The sequence below is a fragment of the Castor canadensis genome, chromosome 12 (genome assembly GCF_047511655.1).
Source record: "Castor canadensis chromosome 12, mCasCan1.hap1v2, whole genome shotgun sequence".
Taxonomy (NCBI): Eukaryota; Metazoa; Chordata; class Mammalia; order Rodentia; family Castoridae; genus Castor; species Castor canadensis.
This window is the reverse complement of record NC_133397.1, coordinates 43,384,341-43,403,130: the sequence shown is the minus strand read 5'-3', so window position 1 is coordinate 43,403,130 and position 18,790 is coordinate 43,384,341. Positions and strand designations below refer to the sequence as shown.

Below are 18,790 nucleotides of genomic sequence, written 5' to 3'. Positions count from 1 at the left end.
CTCTCATACTATGAACAAGTGCCCTACGTGGAGTTTATCTAGTGCCACATTTTTTACACTTTGGGTTTTTGCTGTTGCTATTGTTGTTTGTTTTCAACAGGGTCTCCATGTAGCCTAGGTTGGCTTAGAACTTGCTGTGTAGCCCAGGCTGAACTCAAACTAGTAATCCTTCTGCCTCAGCCTCCCAAATACTTCTTTTTTTTTTTTTTTTAACACTTCCGTGCTTTCCGTTAGCAATTTTGCTGTTTAAAATAACATTAAGTGTAATGCTGAAGTGCTATCTAGTGCTCATCAGTGTAAAAATGTTGTAATGTCCATTACAGGGAAAATGCAAATGTTAGATAAGCTCCATTCAGGTCATGAGTTCTATGTTAGCTAATCAATTATATTTTAAATAAGTTATCTTTAAACAGAAACACATATGACATAAGGTTATGTAAGGTTATATATTAACCAGCAGATCAAAATGTTGTGACCAGAGGTTCACAGGAACATAACCCTCTATCTCCTCTAGAAATAATGGTTCAATATTTGCTAATTCAGTGTTCATGGTGACTTTATAGACCATAACTACTGAGAACAATGAGAATTGACTGTATGTACTGAGAATAACTTATGTTTCACATATGCTGGGCACTAGAGGGAGTCCAAATGAAAACTTGACTCCTGTCTCTTTCAGGAATCTACCATCTAGTTAGGAAAGGAAGGACAGATTACACCACACATGGAGGTATTGGAGAACAATGCAATTCATTACATTTCTTATAAGTGGAAAGGAACTGAATGTACTATGCATGATAATCAGCTCAAATAGCCTATACTAATGTGGAAGGACACACATAATGGCTTAATTGTAGGGAGTATTTTAAAAAAGTACTCTAGCATTAAATAGTGCATTATATCCTTCCTGCCCTGTGGGATTTTTAGGAATGATAGGAACATGATTATTTTATAAAGGAAGTCATGTAGCCTCAGGGAGAGGCTAAGAAACTAATGTGACATAACCAGTAAATGGTGGTGCTGAGACTGCATCACAGGTTTCTCAACCTAATCCAGTGTTCTTTCCATGTAGACACTGTGCAATGTCAAACTCAGAATATTGACCTACCATCTTGACAAACACTGAGAAGATGATTTTTCTTTTCCTTTGAAGCTCTTCTTCATTTCTTAAAAATGAACATAACACTGACTAATGAAGTCAAATATATGTTATAAAAATAGAAAATGAAGAAGAGATGGCCTGAAGACAAAGGTAGAAACAGCACTTAGTAGAAGATGTTGGATTTGGGATCTGTTGGTCTTTAAGCTGCTATGGGAGGTTGAAGTACATGTAAGTAAATTAATGAACTCCCAAGGAATTATCTTTTTACTAAAAATAAACATTGGTCAAGAATGTGAGATATTAGATTGCAGCAAGTTTGATTTGGGGGCGTCCCTAGATACTTTGTACTGTGGCTATCAGAGTGGCAAGTTGATTCTTTGAAAGAGCTAATTTGCAATGTACATACATGGGTGGAGAGGCATAACGCCTTAATTGTGGGAAGTATTTGATGTTTTTAAATTACTCTAACATTAATTCTAAATGGCCACATGAACAAGTAGCTGATTTGAATCAAATCCTTCCAGAATTACTTTTTTTTTTAAATACAGGACTTTCTATTTGTTGATAACATTATACAGATGGTGAGAAGTTTATGAGACATTGTGTGTGTGTGTGTGTGTTCAGAGTTGTTTCCCTTTGTCTTTAAATAGAACTAAACATAAAAACTGTCTAGCCACCAGACAAGTTATTGTTTTTATCATCTTTCAGAAGCCTGAGGAATATTTCAATCATAGTCCCAAATAATAATTTGACTGTGGTCCTCTTATCCAGTCCACTTGTTTTGGTAAATTTCAACTCTCAGGTGTAAGTGTCTTTGCTGGTCTTTCACCTAGTACACAGAGCTTGTAGGTGAACTCTCCCTCTTTTTGCCAGCAGAATATAAATGTCCTCTTTTCCCCAGAGGCACCAGATTAAGAATTTTTGTTCCCTAATGCTATTTTCTTTATGAGACAGGATGAGAGAAAAGTAGAACTCCACCCTTATGAAATATCATCATAGCTGAACTTCTGTAAAGATCTTGGGAGTTCTATTTTCTATATGCCATAATGTACCCCCACCCAGCACAACAATAAAAAAAGAAAAGAAAAAAAAAAGACCTTGGGAGTTCTTAAGTATCTCCTATTTATTGACTGAAATACAAGCAATCTCGTTAATACCCTTTCCCTCTCCTGTCTTCTCTTCCTTTCTATCCATCCTCCCTTTTTCTACCTTTTCTCCAGCTGTTCATCCTTTTTCCTGGTTGGAGTTTTGATGCTCTGAACTTCTACTGCCTTTTATGAGATATGATATTGTAGTGGGAAGGAGGACTCTTTGTTATGAGTCATACGTGTAATTAACAGATCATCATAACTGATCCTTGAGTAGATGGTGTCAAGCCATATTTAGCAGTTTGTTTTTGAACACCTGGTTGAACAAGTTTGATCCAATAAAAAGAGCTGAATTCTTTCCCTTTTAAGAGCTCTCAAGACACTGGTTACATCTAAACCATAGGGGTAGGGAAGGGTACCATTTGCCATTGTAATTCAAGCTGAGGGATCACCTGGCTGAGGAGGGAGATTTGCTCCTTAGGTGTTCCCCGCATCGCGGTACACGTGTCCCCTTGATGTGTGGAGAATGCAAGAGAAAGGCAAAGCGGGGCGATTTTTGTGGGAAGCTAGACCAGCCTCCCTCGTTACATAGGCTCGTCCTCTGCATTGCATCCGAGCTTCAGTGATTTGCTGTTTGGAGACTGCAGATTTGCATAGAGCCCCTTGCTTCGCCAGCGTGTGTGGTTTTTCTTTTCTTTTTCTTTCTTTCTTTTTTTTTCTTTTCTTTTTCTTTTTCTTTTTTTTTCTCCTCCACTCCTTCATCTGCTTCTGCTTTTCCTCAGCTCTTTTTCCCCGGTTCTATCCCCGCTTCCTTCATAAGGGTGCACTCTTCCCCGTGAACCCCTTGCCGGGCGTAAGTGTCAGGAGGCGGCGGACGCGGGGATTGCCTCGGGAGCAGGCGATGCGCGCCGCTGCTCTGCGCGCTGCCCGGGGGAGGCTGGCGCGAGCGGGCGAGCCGGCCGGGGCTGAATGGAGGGAAGGGGCTCCTCGATTCCATGGGGTCTGCTTCTCCCTTGAAAGGAGGTTGGGCCGGCGAAGTGGCCTCCCCAGTTCCCACACACAATGCTAAATGGATTTACCTAGTGGATTCGTGGTGGATGGCTGTCATGTAGAAGTAAGGACCCTCCGGGAGGAGCTTTAAACAATTTCCCGGCTCCCCACCCCCCCGGCACGCACTCTCGCCCGAAACTCTTTGGGAGTATCTCTTGAGAACCTGGAGCCCTGGAAATCTGGGAGCAGCCACCCTCTCCACGCTTGCTGTTCCCCGGGGCTACCTTTCCGGACAAGCACCCCGCCAGCTGCATTCGCCTCGGCTATGTTTCGGATTGTTTGGGGTGCAAGGCACGGCAGATTCCAGGACCCCGAGACGACTGTCCGAAGGAGGGAGAGGATGGGTGCCCTGGCGCGGTGAGGCGCCCGGCCCACCAGCCCACCCCGCGCCGCCCGCTCCCCCGCTACCTCTCCTCTCCCTGCGCCCCAAACTTTGCCTCCCGCGGCGGCTGCCCCTCGGCGGGCGCCCCGCCATGTACCAGAGGATGCTCCGGTGCGGCGCTGAGCTGGGCTCGCCCGGGGGTGGCAGCAGCGGCGGCGGCGGCGCAGGGGGGCGCCTGGCCCTGCTCTGGATAGTCCCGCTCACCCTCAGCGGCCTCCTAGGAGTGGCATGGGGGGCGTCCAGTTTGGGAGCGCACCACATCCACCATTTCCATGGCAGCAGCAAGCATCATACAGTGCCTATTGCAATCTACAGGTCACCGGCATCCTTGCGAGGTGGACACGGTGGGTCTGCGATGCCAAGTTCTTGCGGGTTACCCCCTCGCTTCCCCCCTTCAACCCTGCACTCGCTGCTGGGCCCCTAAGGCTCAGGGATATGGGAGCTCCAGCAAAGGGAGGTGCATTTGGGTGTGTTTGGTGGGAGCCACTTATCTCTTTGAAGACAATAGAAGGGGATGGGGGAAGGCGTCGCGGGTGTTTGTGGTGAGGGGTGGGAGGGGCGTTCCCTGTTGAGGTGCGGAGAGAGAGATGTGGGCACCTATTACAAGACCAGCCTGGACCGGGAGCCTGGCCCCGCGGGAAGGGGGCGTCACTCGCCAGAAGGTGACTTGGTGGCCGATGGGGCGCCGTGCTCAGGCGAAGGACCTGAACGCTAGAGAGGAGGGCTCTGCAGAACCTTTTGTCTGTGCTGTGTGTGCTGCCCCACCTCCTGCCCGTCTTTCCTGCCCTGGGGGAGGGAGAGATTACAGCCCGCACATTCCTCCAAAGTGCGCCCAGACTGCAGTTACAGGGAAGAGGTCCCGGGACTCCGGACTCACTCAACAGGAGGCCCCACTCCTCTCTTAGTTGGAGAAGGTAGCAGAATGAAGAGGCACCCTCTCCAATGCTGACCTACCCCTACTGGGCACGGCTGGTCTTTCTGGACACGGTCCCTTTTCCACCCACTTTACACATATATACATCTCTTTTTCTTGGTGATTAGGCTGAGTTTCTAAATAGAACAAGGAGAGGCTTAGCGACACAAACCCATCTCCCTGGGGATCTTGTCTGGGGACTGTTGGAATAAGAGTGGTCCTGCATCCTCCTTCTTTAGTATCTAGTTCTTCCTGAGGAGGGGAAGTAAGTCAATGCTGGGTGTGCTAAACCAGGAGATCTGCCTGGAGGAAGAGAAGTTAGAGCAGAACAAAGCTATTCTCCAACCCTCAGGTCCTTTGGTCCTTTTTAAAGAGCAGAGTGTAGAGAAATACCTTGGTTAGCAGGTTCTTTCTGCAGAGTGGCCAAAAATGTGAGCCACGTTCCTCTCATCTTTATATCAAAGTTTATTTCACTTTTCCTGAATTGCCAAAAATAAAATCACAGTGTGTTTGTGTGTGTGTGTGTGTGTGTGTGTGTGTGGTTTTCCTCATTCCCAATCTTTCTTTTCCCTAATGTAAAACCCAATACTGCAAATCAGAGTGAAAGTTGTGAACACTTCCAGTCCCCTTTTCCACCTCTTTCTTGCAGGGCCCACACACCTTTAAGACTTGGTTTAGCTCTGGATCCTTTGCCCCTCTCCCATGTATTTTACACTCCATGGAGGCAGCCTTCTGGATGGCCTTCTTCCCCAGGAACAGGCTTCCTATCTGGGGATAATTCTGGTTTAAAATGAGAAGCTACAGCATAATTTAATGAAGAGAGACCCAGTCACCCTGGCAACCCCTCTTTGGGAGTGGAACGGTGAAATACTTCTCTGTGGGTCCCAGGAATTGATTCCTTCTTTCCTTGCTTCTTTCTCAGTGATCCTTTCTAGAGTTGCGAATATGAAAACCCCCAAACCCCGACTTCCTAGCCACGAGGATCAGAGGGTAGATCCCTCTGAAACAGTAAGGAGTTTCTGGTGCTCTCACACTGGCTTACAATGTTTTGGGAGCTTGCTGCTCGTTTTACCTGCATGCAGTCCTCCACCATTGCCCTGCCTTTGTGCAGAATGTGTGAGTCCTGTGGGAGGAAGGAGAGCCAGGGCGCACAGAGGGGCAGACAGAACGTGAGCCAGATGGGGGTATGCCAGGGGGGTGGGGTGCCTAATTGTACCCGTGGGAAGCTCTAGACTAATAACCTCATATGCATATATAAACTTGTCTTTTTCTGTGGCTCTGCCTCTCTGCAGAGGGACTAGATGGCTGAATGGGGAGAGTGCTTAGAAGAGGGTGAGGACACCAAGGGGCCCCTGCGACAGTCTGGCACTCCTTTTCCTTTCCCACTGCAGCTTCTACCCCAGGCAGGCGCCGTCTGCTGGTCTTTGTAAACATTACTTTCCTTCCAGAATACAGCGATTGTCTCTATGTGAATGAAAAATCAGGCTCATCTATCACTGAAAAAGAAAACGTAAAAGAGGATAGTGAAAATAAGGTGTGGGTAGCGGTTGGTATTATTCTTTTGGGTCAGAGAACTTTCTTTCCTTCAGAAATGGTATTATATGGTCACATTTGGTTGTAAAACTTCCCCCAGTCTCCTCACATTCACTCGTTTAGAAGAGATTGTCTCTTTCCAATTCTTTCTTTCCCTCTCCTCCTCCTCCTCCTCCTTCTCTTCTTCTTCTAAATCAGAGGTGCAAACTTACTAGGCAGGATCCAACCTCCACCAAATAAAAGCCAGGTGTGAATTATTCATACTTCATCCCTTCTTTCCCTTGAAAAGAGAGAATTAACTCTATAAAGAACAATCTAGGAATATTAAAATGAAAAATAAGCCTCTGAGTGTGGGGAATGGAAAAACCAGGGTGAGATGATAGTGCAGAAGGGCGGAGAGCAGGGCAGGCAGGGCGATGGCTTAAAAGGAACCTAATAAGAAGGAGGTGATGTTGAATTTGTTGGGTCAGTAAGCTCCCTGAATATTTAGCTAATTATTGGGACAAAGGGCTCACAGAGAAAGAATGTTTGAGCCTAATAGATGAGGATGAAAGGAAAGCACAAAGGTAAATTACAATATGATACATTCTAGCAGAAAATCAAGACAGGTCAGAATGAGGTTTAGTTCAAAATTTGAGACTATTACAAATATATGTGTGTAAGTGAACAAATGGGTGAGCCTGTTCAATTATATTAGAATTTCTGAGAATCAGGCATTTTTTTCATAATAGGCAATGTGTGTATTGCTTGAATGTGCAAAAGAAAAAAGTCATGTGTGGTATATTTTAAGGAATAAAATTGAGTCTCCAATGTTTTGAAAACTGCTGGGTTGACTATCCAGGTTCATTCTTCTTCATTTTCTCATCATGCTATGCTTCATTTGCACTATTATGAGGTGTCACTTACAAGGTTTGCAGGGTGCAGAGTGAGCTCATGGCTAACCTGAGTGTCTTTGTGCAAGCTGACCCAGTTGCAGAGATTGTGATGAGAATTTTTTTTTAAATGCATATACTAAGAGCACAGCTGGACCCCCCTTTATTTTGTATGTGTTTAGAAACATAAATGGTGAGAAAAATTTCTAGTTTAATAACCAGAACACTGTGGGACTGTAAATGGTAAAAAGCAAGCCTGTTTGTAATTAAAGCCAACGAGAGTCCAGAATAGACCCGTGTGCTCAGCCAGTACTGCTTTTCAGGATGTGCCATATGTGCGGGGCATAGAATGATGTCAGTGCAATGCTCAGGTTCCCATCTTAGCTCCCAGCCTCCTATGTACCTCTGCTCTGCATACTTTAGAAAATTAGCTTTGAGCCTCACAATAATTTCAGGAGATAAAGGAAGGAGAAAGCCATTATAGATCTGAGCACACCAATGCCAGCTCTTCTCTTCCCACAAATATGAACTCCAGAAATTTTATTGCTTATGAGCCTGTACTACTAAAGGGCAAAAGGGCTTTCCCAGGAGGAAATGTTAGTGTGTTTGTATTTAAGTAGCTCAACGCTGTTATATAAGGATCACAATTACATCTTGAATATATCATGTTATTCTTTCTGAGGCATTTTCAGTACACATACTAAACTTCTAAGAAGGGCAGTGGGTTCTGAAGGGAGTTTGAATATAATTTTCTTTGTAGGACTACTAAGGCATATCATGCATGGGCCAAAAAAAAAAATGGAGCCAAATCTCTGATCAGAGTCAAAGAGGAGTTAGAATCAAAGCTTTGTGGCCCATAGCCCAGAGCAATTCCATGATCTCAGAGGTTTTTAAACTAGAACTGAGAGTGTCCTCCATGTGGCTTAATGGCTCATCTCTTGGAGTAGAAGCCATTGCAAGGAATTCAGCCCAGAGTTTTGCTTGCAGCATGTATTAACAATAACACACACTGTAAGAAAAGCTGGCGCACCTCCATGGTGTTCCACTGATCACCTCATTGATTCTGCTGAGGAGGTTTTTGTTGTTCTGTTGTTTTCCTAGGAGGCAGGAGGTTGCAGTTTGATAGGATGCTCTCTGGACTCTTTTGTGTATCAACCAAAAGCTTAGCAAAACCTTTCACAATCTACTCTACACTGAAGAAAACTTTGGTTATTTTGATAATTCATGGGTGTGACTGGACACATTTTTTACTCTGAATATTCTGCTGAACTAGGAATTGCTGCTCTGCACTTCTTCCATTGGCTTCACAAACAGAAATTTACATCACTGAAATGCTGTCTTTTTTTTTAAACTTTTTATTAGCATATATTATTTGTACAGGGAGTTTCATTGTGACATTTCTAGTGATGAGTGCCATGTTTCTTAGTTAGGTTCCTCTCCACCATCATTCCCCCTCATCTCCCTCTCCCCTACTTAAAGTGATATGAACTGGTTCAATTGTTCTATTTTATACAAGAATATAAAGTACATTGACCTTATTCATTCTCTTTTAACCTCTCCATTCACCCTCCCCTTCCTAGTAATCCCCATCCTCTAACAGGACCTGTTTTACATTCCTGTCCTTCATTATTTAAGTGCATATTCATTGTTCAAAGGAATGTCACTATGGTATTTCACCTGTGAATATATTTTACTTTATTCAGATTAACTCTATTACTCTTCCTTACCCTGTGCCCCTAGCCCTTATTATGCAACAGTTTGGGTGCATTTTTCTATGCCTTCTTCCTACACAGACACAATGGGCAGTTAATATTTCTGGAACAATCTTTGAAACAATCATGTTCTTAGTAATCCTGACACTCTAGAGTAATTTTTTTTCCTTATTTCAAACTTTAATATTTATTTCTTGCATTGTTCATTCATTCAATAAATATATCACAATTTCTCTTAGGGATATGTTTTTATGTTTATGTACCAGTACCAAGGAGGGACAGAAAATCAAGGGAATAATGGGAGGAAAGAGAAAGGAGGAGGAGTCAGTACCCCCAAGTTCTAATCATTAAAGAAGTTTACACTGAGTTCTAAAACTCCAAGATATTAGTAGAAAGAGATAATCCCTAAATAAATAAACAAAACTTCTTTTTAATTTTTACATTTTTATTAGTATATACAGGGGGTTCTGTTTTTTGGTTCATCTCCCCCATTATTCTTCCTCCTCCTGTTCCATTCCCCTTCTTAAAACAACTTCAGCAGATTTCAGTGTTCCATATTCACACATGTATGGAAAGTACATCAACCATAAAACTGATAGTCTCTAAACATAAATGAAAAAACCCATAAAGTTTATGTATATGTAGCAATCATCTGGGACTCAACATAAAATGATCTGATAGAAACATCAAAATAGTGAATTTTATTTACATCACTTTTATTGTCCTTTAATATCAATGTTCTAGCAAGAGCTGTTTACCCAATTGCTTTCTTCCACGTTGTTGGACATATTTCTTGTAGCAAAAAATACAACTATTATTTTTCAAATAGACACAAGACTCATTTTGCAAATGTATTTAAGATGGGGGATTCATTGATTTAGATGCACACTAATGTATAAATAATTGAGGCAGCTTGGTCTGGTGAAGATAATTCTCAGAAACACATCCATATGAAAATTTGGTCATTATCATTTATTAGCATTGTGTAAATTTGTTAAGCTATTTCTCTTCACTAAGAATGTTTTCTTAAACCAGAAAACTAAAATATCTCTGTAAAGAATAAATGAAACCATGAATTTGAAAAGTGCCTAGACTATATATAGTAGATTCTCAATAAATTTTTTTAAATAATTAAGAGACTTCAATGAGTAACTATGGAGACTGGAAATCACAGACCTTGAAATAGAGATCTGAGTTCTAGTCCTGAGTCTGCCTGATAATTGTGGGACTTCTGGAATTCAGTGACTGCTTTGAAAAATCAGTTTCTTTTAGCTCAGAACTTTGATGAGTACATCCCTTTCATTTTATCAGTGTGACAACAGAGACCTAAATAACTTGAGTAAACCAGACCCATGAGATCACGGTAAATTAGTGGCAGAGTTGGAAATCGAATGTTCTTACTCATCTTTCTCATCATTTAAAATGCTTTTCCAAGAAACCTGTGCTGCAGTAGTGGGGAGACGCTGCACTCATTCATCTGTACTTTCACCTGAACACAATATCATCAAAGGCCAATATAGGCAGCCATCAGTGACTCATTTATACTTCATGCCTCTTTTTAATGAAAAACACAAATTGTTTTTAAGATGTTAAAAATCTCAATAATAATATTGAGAATGGTTTTTCATATTGTTTTGTCAATCATATACCTCTCTCTAAAAAAAAAAAAAAAGATGGACCTCTAAGATCATTTTTGGTTCTCAGATTAATTTGATCATTGGGATCTCTTAAAAATCCTTTTTCCCAGAGCTTTATTGATTCCAAGCATGCTGTAACTGGAGTTATTTTCTCAAAGGTTGTATACAAGTTCCTGTCTTAATCGCTGTTTAGAGGGTGGTTCACGTAGGTCCATAGGAACCATGGTTTGGATTTCAGGATTGGGGTCCATTTTGCCCACTGCTTTCCTCTCAGCTGAAGTCTCAAGTAATGTTTTGTTAAAAGGCACCTGCTCAGTTCACTTGGTCTGTTTGCCCAGCCCCTTCGGGCCTATGTGTGATATTGACTATCTTTCCACAGAGAGATTAAAATATTCCAAAATGCAAACTTTTTCCATGTTCATCACATAGCAATGCATTCCCTCAAGTTTTGACAAAACTGAGGGAAAATGGCTATTTTGTAAGTATATATTTCCACAGTGCCTTCACGTGAAGTGTCTTGTTTAATCATCCTTACATCTCTGGTAGTGCTTTGATCATTATTTTGCTGACAAAGAAACAGATTTAGAGGTGGTGAGTTTGCCAGGGCCACTTAATAAGTAGCTCCAATACTTTCCTTATTCCATGACAATATGCTAAGAGACATAACACTGAAAAAAAAACCACTCCACTGCATTTGAATTTAGAACAACTGAATTTTGCCCCAGTGTCATCACTTCCTTATTCAATTCTCAAAAACATTGTTTCTACATCAAGAATAAAATTAGCCTAAGAAGAGTACAAACTCATAGTTATTAAGAATTATTTCTTTGTATGAATATTTATTAATTAACACATTTAAAAGTGTGCCTATTTGTAGGGTACCATGTGTTGGTTCATGTATATACTGTGTAGTGTGGGAATTGTGTCGTAGTCACATCAGAACAAGCATAACTACCTCTTCAAACATTTATATTTCCTTCCAGGTGAAAACATCCAAGGAATTTCTAGTCAATGTAGATGTCAAATTTATATTTACATTCCAGTGGAAGGAATTTTAACTAATCTTGCATTTTTGGTCAATACATAAGTAGTAAGGTGGGAATGGATTGATAAATTAGTGCCATTTTCAAAATCAGGTTAAAGTATGATAGTCAGTGATAAGGAATGTTATAATCAAATAATTACAATTATACTAAAGAGCTTTAGAACTAACAGATGATGGTTCCTGGACAGATTTCCTTTTAATCACCAACTGTACGGGCAGATAAGAAGATCCTGCTGTGTTGATTGCATGGACTTAATGTCTGTGAGATTTGTGAATTAGAACTGAGGCACTGCAGAAATATACTCGAGTATATTTTCAAGCTATGCACTTATATCCATATTAAGCTTTACAAAGCTTGTATTAATCTTATAGGAATGCTTTTTGGCTTTGGGACCCCCAGTTTGTCGCATATAATATGATCTAAATTTTTTAAAGGAAGGTTGTGGATTTTACATATTCACGTATATACTTGGAATTTGTTTCTACAGATAATTACCACTAATAAAAGAAAGTATTATGATACATATCTGAAAATTAGTAAGCAGAAAGAAACAAAACTTTTAGGTAAACAGCAATTCAGTGCTTTTTACTGGGTGGTAAAATTCAAGGCAGTGACATTCACTGATTTGGATGTTGCTTCTGAATGATTGTTTTGATTACCTGGATTGCACTGGACTAACATTGGTACGTGTAATTATTAATGTGATTCACCCTGTCTTGGCTATTAGTTACTATCTGGTCATCATCCCATGTTTCTCTAGATGACTTCAAGATTGAGAGCTGCTAAACAACAGTAGTTTTGATGCTTCTGAAAACAGACAATTTTGGACTCTGAAATCTCTAGTTTTATATTAAAAGTGAGTTATCTAAAGTGTGGACAGTTGCAGAGTATAAAGCACATCACTGAGAAAAACTGTTATGCTGTTCTAATAACTGGACTGAGGGCAAGTGTGGTTCTCCAGTTTAACAACACTCTCAGTACCCGATTAGCACTTTTGAACCTGCAGCAGCACATTTTCAAGAAATGTGTAGCTTTCCTATGAATTTCGCTTTAAAATTTTACAAGATTTGCCTTTGTTAATGTAATTTATCTATGTATCTATGCCATCTTATGTATAACTATCCTTTTCCCTGATCAAGTATGTTACAATCTGGTGTAGAGCAATAATACTGAACGTGACTGACTTAAGTGACTCAGAATTTTTGCCTACAAGATAAATGTGGAAACTGAACTTTCAATTTGGTTTGCAGGGCGTCACTTAATAGTCTACTTTCTTTATAGTTCATATGATTTCTGAAAATCTTGTCATATTGAACATTTATGTCTACATAGTCTTTGAAAATTGATCATTTTCCAGATAACATGCTTCCAAAATTCAGAGAGACACTTTTCCCAACACTCTACTTTACGTTTCCTTAAAGTCCACACTTAACATTTTCAATATTGCAGTGTGCTGTCTCAGTCGTTTTCATGTCTACAGTCTAAGTATTAACATATTTTAGAATAAGATGAATATTAAATTAATTTCTGTCAGCAAAGTGTTTAACTACATACTGTTAAATATGCTCCCCACTCTTTCCTTGGGACACTTATTAAGTGAAGTGCAAATGCTTTGCTGCTGCTTATGAGCAACTTATCACACTGTAATCAAAAAAGTGGAGTACTGCTGATAGGCTTCGAACTTTTAAATAAAAGTCTGTGTTTTAGTGTATACACAAGGTATTAATGTCCAGGTGCCTTTATGATGGTTAAAATTTAGAACAACACTATATATGTGAGTAATAAAACTTTTGTCTTAGTAATCTTATTTTTAAATGTAAAACTTTGCCTTTTTTTAATGAAATTCATTAAAATTTTAGATTATAGATGAAACTAACTCAATTCTTGGCTTATAATAAGGAAGTGACTATAATAGGATAATTCTCCCTAGTAAATGGATGTGTAGAGAAAGAACTAAGACTATGCAAAGTAATAGCAAATGGTCAGTTTCATCATATATTTATTGAGCAATCACATAGGACTTATATGCTAGGTACCATTCTAAACTCTTTACAAAACATTAAGTCATTTAATCTTCATGTAAGGATATTAAGGTGACAAGGTTTTCAGCGCCCATTTTACAAAACTGAAGTTTTGGGGCCTTGATTTAAATCCAAACTCACTAGGAGATGCAGGCTCTTAGCTCCTACATTGTGCTATCAGCAAAATAATTTAACTTTACTAATTGAACATTTTGTTTTTCCTCCAGTTTTTGTTGCCAGCAGTCCATAATGGACCAGCAGAGGATGACTGTGTAGATTCACTTTGTCTAATTTTCAACAAGTCATTTCTCTGAAAGTTTATTGCCTTTTGCTCATCTTTTAATTTGTTTTTAGACATCGTGCTTAAGTACACAGGACATCCAGAGACCTCCTTCCTCATCACTTTATTTGTTTTGTCTGATTTATTAATCTTCATATATATTACCACATCAAGAGTAAATGAGTGATTGATTTAAGATGTTTATTAATGTTTATTAACTACTTTCATTCTACTTGGCAAATACAGTCCCTACCAAATTGATAGTCTGCAGTGATAAAAGACTAATTTGCCAAATACAACCATGATTTACAATTAAAAGGCAACAGTGGGATGAGTATGATAATGTGATTATATTCTCCTAAAATGAAAGGAATCCTTCTGTAAATGGTTAAATGACAGCATATATTTCTGAAGCAGGTTATAGTAAAAAGACTGACAATTAATAAGCTAAGTATCCTAATTTTAATTATAGTTTCTTAATTAAGAAACCTAGAAGATTTTAGAAATCATGTTGTGCTCATTATGTATACATAGTATTGTGCGACTGTGGAGAATTAAAGCATTTCTATGATTCGTATTTGATGAGTTTTGGAGTTAGACTATATAAATTGGGGCATAATTCAGAAGGGATGGCAATAAATGATTTCTTTTTCTTAAAGATTATTTTGTTTCTTCAACTTATTAACACTAGAATTTTCTTTTTTTAATTGTTGTGCTGGGTGGGGGTACATTGTGGCATTTACAAAAGTTCTTACAATGTATCAAATATATCATACTTGAATTCACCCCCTTCAGAGCTTAATTTTCATTATAGTTGATTTACCAGGATTCCATACACTCCACTTAAAATAACACCACAGGAATTCTGAGCATTCCCTTGTGAGATTAAAGGATTACTCTCGTGGATCTCAGCTATCCACTAAAGAACTGACCTTGGACATGTTTCTAAACCTTCCTGATCCTTTAGTTTGTCAAGAATAAAATAAAGCCAATAATATCTACTCCATAAGATTGTTGTAAAGATTTGATACTTTATGTAAGCATCTGGCAAGTTTCCTGATGAATTGCTGCAGCTTCTCAAAGTGATAGCCAAACCTCCTTCTAGTCCTTCCCAGTGGTTCTTCTTGCTCTGGAAAAAGATAGAAAGGACTGAAGTTAGTTATAAGGAAGACTGTCCTCTGGGCCGTTTAAAGTAGGTTGCATCCTTATCATTCTAGATTGATTTGCTAGGCTGCTTAAAGTAAAGACAGGTGTGTAACCTTCGATCCTTTCCTGTCATCTGATTCATCCAAAAAAGGAAGACACAGATATTAATAAGAGGACCTTATGTAGAAACCCAACAATTTGTATGCCCCCAGGCTGTGTGTGTGTGTGTGTGTGTGTGTGTGTATTTGTGTATTTTGCTTAACATGAGACCCATCAAACAATATAACTTCTTTTCTGGACTTTGGGAAAAACAGTATAGAACAGACCTGATTCTTAGTTCATTTGGGAAACAGTATTGTGCTGTCTAGAAGTTGGCTGGGAGCTGGCAGAGAGTAGTACATTCTTGAGTGATCAACACGTGGGCAGACCAAAAGTCCTCTTTCTCTTTTATGGGAGGGCTCCATTGTTCCTTGAGGATGCCGTGAGACCCTTACTATATATAAAAAAAGGACTGCACCTGCAAAGAGAAAGATAAAGGCAGTGTATTCGGGGAGCTGAGTGTTCTTACATCATTTCATTCATTCAGTCTCCTCACTCACAATATGCAGATATTTAGGTTATTACCAAAATGTGGGTGTTTAGACACTCTCTGCTGGCAAATTACGATTCTCTCGAGTGCCAAGAACGTAGAGACCAGTCAGTCAACAGGTGCTTATCAAGTGCCTGCTGCTTGGGGGAGGACATTGCCATACTTTCTGCCAAAGGACCCAGGCCTGAAACAGGCTGGCAAATCCATTCCGTCAGGCTTTCAAACTTAACGTGCCTGCCTCCTGTCCTTTCGGACACCCCAAGTTAGTCTTGCAATGTTCTGGAGACACCACAGGAGAGGTGAAAGCCACCTCATTTTCATCCACCAACTGTTTTTCTGCCACACCAGTCATTCCCTCTGTACCACGGCACCAGCTAGAAGGGCAGATCCAGATTGGCAGATATCCTCTTGGTAACTGGGAAGATGTTTGCTTACATTTCCATTTTCACATTTGAAGATCTCTTAGGGTTTACAAAATGATTCTTATGTTTTATCTTATGTACTATCCATGAGAGGCCTATAAATTAGGTATGGAAGTGTGAAGCATTTTGCAGGTGTGAAACAATGTGGCTTAGTCACTTTAAGTGGCCTTACTGAGTCATGCTTATAACAAGTAGAGCTGGGACTTTTACCCTTTAGGCTGGCTGGTTCCCTGAATCCAGTGCAGTTTTTGCCACCCACACAGGTGAGCACAGGTTATTTGTGCACTGTCCTTAGAAGACCAAAATGATAAATGAACATAGTGTTTTTGTGGGGATACTGGGAAGGAAATACGGAAAGAGGCCAAGATGTGCTGGGCTAGGAGAAAAAGATAACAGGAAGTGTTGGTCTGTCATGATAAAATAAAAGTAGAAATTGTTTGGGATGGTCAGGATTATTGATTGTTTTTTAATGAGTTTTGTTAGTGTGGTGGTTAAATTTTCTTCCTGCTTATTGGGGTTTGTGTTTTGAAAAAGAAATGATTCCAGTTTGAAGAATGAAGTCATTGGCTTGTTCTTATTGTGGAATAACCAGGGAAAACATTCAGATTTAATACATCTTTAGTTAACTAATGCTATAATGTTTTTTAGATGAACAGTGACAAGAAGCATATATAATTAAAATACCCAATTATGTGTAGGGAAGTATTAAACAGCATTTGGAAAATTGAGATTTTCTGTCAAAAACTTAGTAATTAAAGCATTTGATTATTTACAGAGTTACAGAGATGACAAGTTTATAAAAAGAGAGTCTCACTTTGGAAATGCCTTTTTCTTATTTGGATACAAAGGATGATGCCTAGCTGACAGATAGAGGTCAGGGTTCCCCTTGAAACTGTGTCTGTCCAGCTTAGTGAAAGTGATGCCAGGTGTCCTCCATGAGCACACAGATTAGGTTGGGATATACTCACACCATGTGTTTATACAAACGCTTCCTATATTTGCAAAATACCATTCTAATTCCCCTAGTTTTAATTCCCCGAGGATAGCAAGTATGGATTTTGCTGCAATAAATGTTCAGAGTACTCAAATGTTTGTAGAAAAATTCCTAGAAGACCTTCTTTACTTACATTGAAGCAGTAACATGTTCACTCTGTTAGTTGAAACTAATTTTAAAGCTAGCTGTAATCATCAGGGTATGATTTTTTGAGCTACATAAACAGGCTGTAACACTTAAATATTTCTCTCATTGCATGTAATTCTACCATTAGAGATTCATTTCTTAAGGTCTTCTTACATTTTATTAAAATTTGTCATAAGTTGAAGAGAGTATAAAAATTGGAGTCATGATACACCAGTTGGTGGTTGGATGACATCCCTAAGTCAGATAAAAATGACAATCCTATTCTCATTGAACCAGATTATATAAGGACTAAATAAAATAATGTTTATAAAGTGCTATATAATTACATGTATGGAAAATACAAATATTGTAATAATATAGTAACTTAGTCATTTAAGAAATAGTAATACTTTAACCTGATATACATAAGCTGATGATATTTAAAATTTAAACTCTGTCATAATAGCCTATGGAGCTTATTGAAATAAGAAGATGCCTGTATTATACCCTAAGAGAAAGAAACTTTATTCAGAAAATCTGGGGTAGGGCTTAAGAATTTGCATTTTTAATTACTTACTTTGGAAATTTTAATATACAACTATTTGAGGAAAAGGGCTTATGCCATCATCGACAAATATTTTCAACTGATTTGCAAACTAGGTAAACACATGTGCAAACACATATTATCTAAGGAACATTTTCCTAACAGTGATTGCTTTACATCCAGAGAATGTATGGCAGCTCTTAGGAAAATAGCTCAAACTTGTTATCTTCACATTCATGATCAGTTGTGGAAAAATATTAGTAAGGTACTAACAAGTTGTTAAGTGAATTGCTCTTCCCTAGGAAGGACTGTCATACATAGAAAGTATTCATGTAGGAAGTAGACTGCATGAACATTCCTTTTCAAGGGTCACAGCCAATGCTTTGATGGCTTAGAATGTCTCTAGATGTAATTATCATTTTGTTTTAGCTATAGAGTTATACTTCTGAAGGTTATATGTACGAACATGCACAATTAAAATCTCAGTCTACAATTTCCTTTTGTCCTTCTATTTAAACATTATTGGTCTTCTGTTCTCAATATCCTTAGGAAGGATTATTGTCATCTATTATGCAAACTAAAGTGCTGTTTCTTGTTTTTTTTAAGCCAAAAACATCTCTTAATGGCTAACACATTTTTCTTTGACCAAGAAAGCTTTGAAGCATGTGTTATTTCAGCAGGCATTTCATCATATTCTATTTATAATGTTTTAGATTTTGTAATGTCTTTCCAACTTTCATTTCCTTTAATGTTTGTGATTTTTTAATGTTAAATATTTAATGAACTTTCTTTTTCTTAGTCTTATTCTTAAATCAGCTATACACTTTTTAAAATGACATACGATTGGATTGTAATTCTTCATTCTTTTTGAATTTGCATGGATGTCAAATAGACCTTCTGAATTAGAAACTTGTTATACCAAAAGGGATTTAGCAATTAGCTAGTTTCTACCCTTAATTTTACAAATAATGATTCTGAGACCCAAGAAGGTGAGGAGATGATCAGCTCTAGGTTCCTTCCCACTTCTGGACTGCTTTTTTCTAAGCATTATTCTTGAGATACTCAGACTCAAAGTAATCTAACAATATCCAAGTCAACTTTTGTGAAGAATTTTAAATCAAGTAACTCCCATGGCAGTCAACAAGCTGTGAGAAACTGAACACATTTTCCATATACAGTTTGAGAATTCCTCTTGTTTTTTGAGCTACTTTATTCATTAAAATTTACTTGAACTGAGAGCAATCAGAGATTTTTTTTTTTTTTTAATAGAGAAGAAATAGCAATCAGGGCTTGGGAACAAGGGAAATAGGTATTGGGAGGAAGGATTTCTAAT

At 39.0% G+C, this 18,790-nt stretch overlaps 1 protein-coding gene across 48 annotated transcripts in view; it reads left to right on the top strand.

The window, feature by feature from the left end:
* Positions 1-18,790, top strand: part of Nrxn1 (neurexin 1) — a 1,065,367-nt gene that overhangs the window by 653,875 nt on the left and 392,702 nt on the right. For 2 of the 48 annotated variants that reach the window (XM_020153749.2, XM_020153748.2), the window contains exon 1: positions 2,627-3,966. The exons of 44 other annotated variants lie outside the window; for them this stretch is intronic. In XM_020153749.2, the coding sequence (XP_020009338.1) occupies positions 3,714-3,966 (253 nt within the window). In that variant the 5' untranslated portion in view covers positions 2,627-3,713. Of the gene's footprint in view, positions 1-2,626; positions 3,967-18,790 lie in introns of those variants that run through there. 2 more of the 48 variants (XM_020153751.2, XM_020153750.2) reach the window with 1 other exon arrangement.